The sequence below is a fragment of the Ranitomeya variabilis genome, chromosome 8 (genome assembly GCF_051348905.1).
Source record: "Ranitomeya variabilis isolate aRanVar5 chromosome 8, aRanVar5.hap1, whole genome shotgun sequence".
NCBI classification, from domain to species: Eukaryota; Metazoa; Chordata; class Amphibia; order Anura; family Dendrobatidae; genus Ranitomeya; species Ranitomeya variabilis.
In genome coordinates this window covers 145,267,531-145,277,593 of record NC_135239.1, presented here as the reverse complement: position 1 = coordinate 145,277,593, position 10,063 = coordinate 145,267,531, and the positions used below count along the sequence as shown (strand labels likewise).

Sequence of the window (10,063 nt, the reverse complement as noted above, 5' to 3'; positions counted from 1 at the left end):
CAAAGCAATCCAACACATGAAAAATAGTTATACATCCAAAAAGATGATATTAAGAATAAATACACTGTGCACACCAGCAGGTGTCGCTAAAGCTCACATAATAGTATAAAGATAATTGAATAACAAGAAAGGGGCTTATCATGAAAGGTAAAGTGTCCGTGCATTTATTGCTACAATAGGTAAGTATAAAGTGTCACTGCATGTGTAAACCTGGAATTAAATAATTAAATAGTCAGGCTCCTAGACGGAATAAAGTGTCTATGCATGTGCAAATCCAGGAGTCAGGTAAGCCAGTACAAAGACCTATAAAGGTATAACATAGCAGCAAAGTTGGAATGCATAAATACCTGCTGGGAAGTGGATTACAGTGGGCAGGGAAACCCCGACGCGCGTTTCGCAACGTAGCTTCTTCCTGGGGGTCGTGAAAAAATTAACCTTTAATCCTCTATCCAAATATAGAGTTGAATTGCGTGATCTTCTACAAGAGGCGGTCGACCACGGCATTCTATCAGTCAAACAAATGGAAGGCCTCTGGATTGAAGACCCTATAATACCAAGCATTTATTTGCTTCCCAAAATCCATAAAGATCCGCTTAATCCTCCAGGTAGGCCCATCGTGTCTGGGATCAATAATATATCTGATCCTATTTCCAAGCTCATTGATTTCCACCTGAAATCACTGGTGGAAACTTTACCTTCTTTTCTTAAAGACACCACTGATACCTTGAGGAAACCTGATGGGATCCAATTGGAACCCAACATGATAATTGTGACTTGCGACGTCGAGTCGCTATATACATCTATACATCATGAGGATGGCCTTGAAGCAGCCTCTTTTTATCTGAACAACAGTGGACTCCATGTAGACCTTTGTGTTTTCCTCATTAAGGCTTTGCGTTTTGTTTTGACACACAACTTCTTCATGTTCCGTGATTCTTTTTTCCTCCAAGTACAGGGTACCGCTATGGGGGCGTCTTGTGCACCTCACTTTTCTAATAGATTACAGGGTTATCAATCGCAAAAATCATGTAAATAAAACCCCAAACAATCTTTATTATTAAAAGGCAAGGCAACCTATGCCAACACAAAGTGACCAAAACAAACCAAAACGTGTATCACCCAGTTAAAATCTATGGGAAAAAGCTAGCCATCCCTAGACAAACTTCTAGATAACACCTGCCTGTCAGCGGAGGTTGACACCCTAGGGGGGAGCGTATTGGCGCCCCCGCTCCAACGATGGCTAACCCTAGGGGCCCTATCAAACCCTACAGCCACTAGTGAATCCCACTACCCAGAGGCTAAGGGGCCACTAATTCTATACAGGCAGTTGCTGTCCTAGGGAGAACTAGCACACAAAGAAATGTAAAAACAATCTGAGCACACCAGGATCAGACCGGTGTATAAATAGGAAATTATCGGCAGAGAATGAAAACTCCTTGTGGTGGCTAATTGTTATATATGCACTATTACCACTCAAGTACTGTAAATCGCAGGCCAGTACTCCTAGTGTTGTGAATTAGACTTTTTTGGCTCCCTCTTGTGGTCACTAGTGATATGACTCTGGGATTGTCTTTCCTCAGTTTGGCACCCACCTGGGTTGTTAGTCCAGGGGTGTTGCTATATGAACTTCCTGAATTCTCAGTCTGGTGCCTGGCATCGTTGTAATCAGTTCTTTCTGTTTGCTCCTGTCTGCTGGTCCGGGTTCTTGCAAAATTAAGCTAAGTCCTGCTTCCTTGTCTTTTGGTTATTTGCATTGCTCTTATTTTTTGTCCAACTTGTACTAAATGTGATTCCTGATTTTGCTGGAAGCTCTAGGGGCCTGGTATTCTCCCCCCGGGCCGTTAGACGGTTCGGGGGTTCTTGAATATCCAGCGTGGAAATTTTGATAGGGTTTTTGCTGACCGTATAAGTCATCTTACTATATTCTGCTATTAGTCAGTGGGCCTCTCTTTGCTAAATACCTAGTTCATTCTTACGTTTGTCTTTTCTTCTTACCTCACCGTTATTATTTGTTGGGGGCTTGTATCCAACTTTTGGGGTCTTTTCTCTGGAGGCAAGAAAGGTCTATCTTTTCCCTTCTAGGGTTAGTTAGTTCTCCGGCTGGCGCGAGACGTCTAGAACCAACGTAGGCACTTTCCCCGGCTGCTGCTATTTGTGGTGCTAGGATTAGATATACGGTCAGCCCAGTTACCACTGCCCTATGAGCTGGTTTTTTGTGTTTGCAGACTTAGTATTTATTTCTGAGACCCTCTGCCATTGGGGTCATAACATCCTAGTATCTAGATACCATATAAGTACAATATAGATGACATGTATCTGTATCAACCCAGTCCCGATACCACACAAATCATAATTAATGGGACCTGGGAGAAAATACTGCAAGGCCTCTAACAGTCAGACCTGATGTTGATCCACACTGTATAGAAAAGCCACCACATCAAAAAAGATACTCATCTGCATACTGCCATGCTTCCTACACCGTCTGTCCTTATACGTTAACGCCTCAACGCGTTTCGCCTGCCTAGGCTCATCAGGAGGCTCGATATGTTAATATAACTGTGTCCCAAGAAAAAATGGCGTCTTGTGCGCCCTCATATGTGAACCTTTTTCTAGGACTATGGGAGCGTGAGATTTTCCAAATATCGTCTCATCCACTTAACGCCAGGGTGGTATCCTGGTGGAGGTACATCGATGATGTACTCATGATCTGGCAGGGTACCCGGACTGAGCTTGATTCTTTCTTTGCTGTCCTTAATAATAATTGTAAAAACATTAAATTGACATACAAATACAGTACCATCTCAATTGAATTTTTGGATATTCTGATATCTGTAGATAAGGATGGGTTCGTACAAACGGACCTTTTTCGAAAAAGCACGTCGGTTAATTCATTATTGCATGCTTCTTCTCAACACCCTCCACATCTCATCAGGAATATACCAACAGGGCAATACTTACGTGCTAGAAGAATCTGCTCTAATGATTCCTTTTTTGAAACACAGGCATCTGATCTCTTTAAACGATTCCAAGATAGAGGTTATGGAAAAAAGACCATCTGCCGTTCATATCAATGGGCATCCTTAAGCCGGAGGACGGAACTTCTACAGCAAAGGAAGGATTATGGACAACAGGACCAGGTACGGTGTGTCCTAGATTATCATTCTAGGAGTGGGGAAATCAAGCGGATTATTGCTAAACATTGGCATATCCTGCAGTTGGACGATACAATTTCAAGGTTCATTGGTAATATTCCAGCGTTAACTTTCAGACGATCACAGAACTTAAGAGACCAACTGGTGCACAGTCACCATAAGGGCCCTAGCCAAAAGTACATCTTTGGCTCAAAAGGACCAAAATGGGGCTGTACTAGATGCGGCAAGTGTGTGGCGTGTCAAAACATCTGTGAAGCCACTGAGTTTTCTAACAGCAACAACGATAGAACTTACAAAATCACCCACACAATTACATGCACCACTAAGGCGGTTGTATATCACGCCACAAGTCCATGCGGCCTGATATATGTGGGCATGACATCACGGGAGTTTCGCCGCAGAGTACATGAACACGTACTAGACATTGAAAATGCCTCTATGGAAGATGATCCTCAAAAACTAAAACCAATACCACGCCATTTTAAGGCCTCACATGATTGTGATGCCACTGGGTTGGTGGTCAAAGGCATAGATCGGGTCTTCATCGGACCTCACGGAGGTAATTGGAAGAGGCTTTTAGCCCAAAAAGAATCAAGATGGATATACAGACTTGATACCATCTCACCACATGGTCTGAATGACCATAATAGTTTTGTTCCATTTTTACCAACGTAGATTTATTTCGCTGTCTTCTGATTGTTTTTATCCTGGCCGTTTTTAATAAAGTTATTTTTATCTCTTGTCTCTGACTTTGCTTTTATCTTGTTTTTTAGGGGGTCCTCTTCAATGGCAGTCTGACTATACGTTATTTCCAGCGGTTATCAAATATTCTACTTTTTTGCACTCTCTTATGTGCTAAATCTGCAGGATCTGATTCTCCTCTTATGGATGTGCCGAATACCATATCATGTTCTATTCTACTTTTATTGGCCCTATTTTTGCATTTATAGTGTTGTTTTTATTTTGTATTATATTATCATGTCACATATTTTATTGACTTTGTCTCTATTATTCACTATTTTTATCTGCATATGTAATATTTATGTCTGCATGATTATTACTCTCATTATGCACTTATATTGGTGCACTGTATATATCGTTTTGATAACTTTTTCTTCCATTAGGTTACACTTGGCAACTAATGCCATGGATTATGGCTGTTTATCTTATCGACTTACGGTTACACTATCGCACTGTATTATATTTTCTTTTCTTTTTTTTTTTTTTGTGCTTCTTTAGGGCCCCATAAGAGCAACAGCTGCTTTTCTTATACGCGCATGCGCCTTATATTTGGTATATTGCTTTCCTATGCTTTCTTACTTACATGCGCTGCAACGCAGTATATGACTATGTTTACCATAGACTTTACTCTTCATTCGTGCGTGCGAGCCCTGCACTCTGTAGCAATCCCCTTCCACCACCTCTGATATTTGTTTTGGTGATTTCGGCATACTTGTATTGGGCAATTTTGGCAACATGGGGCGGTTTTTCTGCCCGGTTTATATTAGCGCACATGTTTTCTCATTTGGCTTCACCTTATTTTTTATCTTTTGTTGTAGCAACCAGCGGTTCTTTCGCTGTGCACTTGCGCTCTTGTTGTTGTGTTGCAGCACACTGTCACTTCTATTTTAGGTACGTAGTTCCTTTTGCGCATGCACTTTTTGCATTACTCTAGTACGTCCCTTTTACCCCTGTCCTTTTGGACTTTTGTTTTTTGTTTTCGGTATATCCATAACGGGTAGTCAGGGTAATATGACGTGTTCCCTGTTCGATATTTACATTATTGTTCGTTTTCATACATGTGTTATATCTGTTTCCGGTCGCAACTTCCGGTTTCACTTTCCACACAGCGTACCGCTTCTATCTCAGGTGCCGGTTCTTTCTTCTTTTGATTTCGCTTTCTGCCATTGGTCATGACCGATATAAAACCCCCTTCTGGCCAGTACCCAACCACCCCTGGACGAAGCATTTCCGTGCGAAACGCGCGTCGGATGTGGTGGGTCCCCGGGTCTATCCTCGTGGTAACTATACTCATATTTTGTTTGCACACTTGTGCCTTAGTGTATATACTTTTAATTTGTTTCTGTGTTATCTTTTCAGCCTAGGTTGTGGTGTTCTTCAGCCCAATATGTGTATCGTATGCACTAATGCACATTAGCAGAATATAGCATTTGCACTACTGCACAGCCGCACTTTATTACTTTTTATGTGTCCTATATACGGCTCTGCTATCATTTGACATGTGATCACACATATATATACTATTTTGGGCTGTGTAATAATACTATTTTGTATACACTGTTATATGTGTCCTATATACGGCTCTGTTATCATATGACATGTGATTACACATGTATATACTATCTTGGGCTGTGTAATAATACTATTTTGTATACACTGTTATTGAGGCTAGGCCCGTGTTGTCCCACCATTCTTTCTGCACTGGTGGCCATTATCATGATTTTATGTTTATGTATGTTTGTCTTCAATAAACTTTAGCATTTTTCAATTATTTTCTGGTCTTTGAGTGAAGGTTTTTTCTTTTGGTTTCTTTAATAAAGGTATTAAAACAATTCCTCTAAAAATACAGTGCAAAATTGCACAGCACCGCACAAACAAAACAAATGTAATGAATAGTTAGTACTGACCAACAAATGGAATCATTCAGATCCTGACAGAATTGACTATAGATTTGAAATTGAAGACTCCATATCACTGTACATATTCAATACATATCACGGGAGTGATTCCCCATTAAGCATTGAAACAAAGTAGCCATCATGTAATGTAAAATATGGAACAGTCTCACCAAGTAAGGCAGGAAGGGGACTGTTGATTCAACCAATGATAGGCATATTAGGTACGCTACTCCCAACGCGTTTCCTCTGATCTAGATCCTTCAGGGAGTATGGATATATAGTATATATATATATATATAGAGAGAGAGAGAGAGAGAGAGAGAGAGAGAGAGAGAGAGAGAGAGACAACCCCACCAATAGGACAAAGTAACCACTGACACGGTGCATTAAAGCCCACAAAACGGAGCAGCGTTATGCTGTATGCACCTTCCGATTTACTCACAGTTAAATAGATATGGCTGACATTGTTCCCGCGAGCTTAATCATATGCTTCCGGTAAGTGGAACGCATTCACTGGCAAGTGAAATGCAAACGTCACTTCCAAGAGTTCCCTCAATACACGTGTCATATACGGTCCAGCACCATCATGTGATATGCAGGGAAAGGTCCTGTGTTAAAGGAAACTAATCCTAATGACGTTTACCTAGCAACACCTAACCGCTTGACAACAGGGGCAGAGGAGAAAGTATAATTAATCCCTACTCAAACCCTACAAGCTGATATACTGTAGGTCAATCGCATTATGATCAGCCAATAGCAAATTGATCCATTCATTACACATAATAGGATTCAGTATTAAAAAGAAATCCCATAAACCCTTCAGGAATGCAGGTTATCAGAAAAAAAACAGCATGGTTAAGGAGATAGAAATGTTCCATTAGAAATCAGGAGAAGTGTGCCCCACCACACCAGCATATTTAATGTTCAAATACGAACAAGTAACGATAAATACATTACATTAGCCAGGGAGGACAGAGTACAGACAAGGCAACAAAATATGCAGTGGGTTCCTGCAGACACCTAGGCCAATCACATGATGGCCCTACTGAGAGTAGTTGAACATGGGACTGGAGCTCATCACTGTCCAGCAGCTGAAGAAGCTCATCGCAACTGCAGTTTTTTGTTGAACTGCCTGGAGGACCTCCAGCAGTATCTCCATGACCATAAGCCAAAGGGAGACTCAGCAACAGTGACACCTGCCGACCAGTATTCCAACAACAGGACTCGACGCAAAGAAACCTGCCAGCTGGAGAAGTAGTAGTAAGACGAACGCAGTACCTGCTGTCTCTGCCCCTAAGCCCACGGGTGTACCAGCCCATGCTTCCCTCTCCATGTTGGTGAGGGAACTCCGACTATGTAATCTCTGCAGACAGCCGGGACATTTCAAAGCCATGTGTCCCCAGAGCCAGAAGGGCCATCACAGAAACATCTACTGTTTTGTGTGGGGCTGGTGCGAGATCCCTTGACAGCCTTAACCCATCACCATAGGCCAGGCCATTGGACTATGGGACACTGGCACTGAGATGACTGTTGTTAAGCCTGAGCTTGAGTCCACACAGAATTTGGTACCTGGGAAAACCCGTGTCGTCTCTGGGATTGGAGGCGTTGAACCGTGCTGCCCTTTGCCAAGGTGCATTTGCACTGGGGCACCAGGAGGGGAGTGCGGGAGGTGGAGATAATGTTGAATATTCCAAAAGTGTTTTTCTTTGGACACCTAGTGTCCCAGTATGTAGCTACTGAACCCCCAAGGTCTGTTCCTCCAGAGAACAACGTAATGTTCATCACTGGTGATGTCTATGTTATTAACATGCTTACTGATGGGGATGTGTGGCTGGGTGTTGTATTGTAGCCCTCACCCCTCAGGGGGGAGGAGATCAAGCAAGCTGTATTAATGTGTTGCCAGCCGACACACTGGAACCAATTCTCCTGTGAGGTTGTCACGGAAGGGGCAGGCAGGGCAGACAGCTGTGGAAGAGCATGCTACTGAGGGTGGGGCTGTCCCAGGAGAGGTAAAGTCCCAAGTAAATCCTCTCTGGGGTTCTTCCATTTCTGGGATGTCAGATGGACAGGTTAGTTAGTCTGGACCAGCGATTTTGTCGGAAGCAGAGGGGAAGCAGCACTACCCACGGTTGCATCGGCCATGGCCACTTTCACGCTCAGTGGAAGCCAGGGCCCCTTGGGGATCCAATGGTTTCCAACTAAGTGGCTGCCGCGTCAAACGGAAGCCAGGAGATAGGTCCCGGGGAACAGACAGAATACGTGGCAGTCTCGTCTGTTCTGGCCTCGTCTAGTCAGGGGTTTTAGGCGGCATTGGAAACCTACGACAGCCTGAAAGCTCTCAAAGTGCAGGCGGCACAACCTTCCTTGGACTCAGATCTTGAGTGGGTGGTCTGGGATGAAGGACGGCTGTACCGGATAACGGTCCAGGAGGGTTTACTGGAGACGTGGCCTAGGAACCGACAGTGGTACCTTATCTGTTCAGGGCGGAGTTGTTGCCGATTTCACACTAGATTCCAATGGCCAGACATCTAGGAATCACTAAGATAAAGGCCAGGCTAGTCCAGCATTTCTACTGGCCCAGGATGAGGGCCGATGTGGCTGCCTACTGCTGCTCATACGACACCTGTCAGATGGTGGGTAAGGCGGGGCGGCTCCCCAAAGCCCCACTGGTCCATTATTGAAGAGCCTTTCAGGAGGGTGACTATGGATTTGGTTGGCTCAGTGGCCACTCCCAGCAGCACCGGGAGATGCTATGTACTGACGGTAGTAGACTATGCCTCCTGGTACCCGGAAACAGTAGCCTTGTCTTCCATTCGGGCCGACAAGGTGGCCACCACCTTACTGGAGATTTTCTCCTGAGTGAGTTGTCCCCAGGAAATGCTCACTGACTGGGGAACCCAGTTCATGTCGCAGCTGATGGAGTCCCTCTGCAAGCAGATACAGGTGCATCATCTGGTCACCAACCCGTACCACCCACAGACCAACGGCCTATGCAAACCGTTCAATGACACCCTGAAGCATATGCTTAAGATTAGTTTGTTAACTAGCATGGGCGCAACTAGGAGTGGTACCTCCCACACTTGCTATTTGCCTATTGGTAGGTTCTACAGGCCTCAACGAGGTTCTACCACTTTCAGCTCCTGTACTAGGCACAATTGTTTCCCATCAGCTCCAGACGTGGACATTTATGAACCAGGTGGCGCGAGGAACCCCATAGAAGACACTATCGCTAATGCTATCTTTGCTGCTTTAACTCCCGAGAGGTACCAACTCCACCAAGCTGCATGGGTTCTACCTCAGTCTCATGACTGGTGGAAGGTATTGATGAACTGTACCCGAGGGACAATTTCTTCCAACATCTCTCCCATCTATGCTGATCAAGTCGCATAGCTAATCTCATGGCGGCCTCCAAAGACCAGGGAGGAGAGTGGTGCACTAGCATATCTTTTACCCCTTCCCGACATGCGCCGTGCAAATATTGCTTTGCAGGAGTTCCCGCAAAAATTTTTATTTATTAACTATTGTATGCGATACAACTCTGATTTAAGGGTATACAAATTAAAAGTTTGAAAATTGTGAAATTTTCAAAATTCTTGCCAAATTTCCATTTTTTTCACAAAGAAACGCAAGTCATATAAAATAAATTTTACCACTATCATGAAGTACAATATGTCACGAGAAAACATTCTCAGAATCAGTGGGATCCATTAAAGCGTTCCAGAGTTATAACCTCATAAAGTGGTCAGAATTGTAAAAATTGGCCTAGTCAGGAAGGTGAAAACAGGCTTTGGGTGAAGGGGTTAATATGTTCGTTAAGCTCAGACAGGAAGTTATTACAAAGAGAGGCATCGTCCCACTCAGTCTCTATGGCTCACCTACGAAAATGGGAGCAGTAGTCCTCCGCAGTGAGGTCCCGCTGACACAACTCCTTTTGATGGGATTCTGCTAACGCCACCCGGTGCGGTTTGTTACAAATCTGCCCCATAGCCTTAAAAACTCATCCACTGATGGGAGTATGGGTGAACCCAAGGGTAATGAACATGCCCAGGTCTGGGGATCCCCTCTAGGAAGGGAAACAGTCCAACCTGAGTACCTTTGTTCCTGAAGGAGACCGGGTGAAATTGAAAATATAATTTTCACCTCTCCTTGAAATTATTAAATTGCTTCCGATCTCTCCCCAAAAAATAATCAGGAAGGGGCGCTCTAGGTTCTATGGGAATGACCCCCACTGTAGGACTGGGGTTAGAAGTTGCCTGTGTTGAAGGAACCCCC

At 43.9% G+C, this 10,063-nt stretch overlaps 1 protein-coding gene across 1 annotated transcript in view; it reads right to left on the bottom strand.

Moving 5' to 3' along the window:
• Positions 1-2,615: 2,615 nt before the first annotated feature.
• LOC143788829 (uncharacterized) overlaps positions 2,616-10,063 on the bottom strand; it is a 150,307-nt gene continuing 142,859 nt past the window's right edge. The window contains exon 5 of the mRNA XM_077278736.1: positions 2,616-2,750. Coding sequence (XP_077134851.1) covers positions 2,616-2,750 — 135 coding nt within the window. The remainder of the gene's footprint in view (positions 2,751-10,063) is intronic.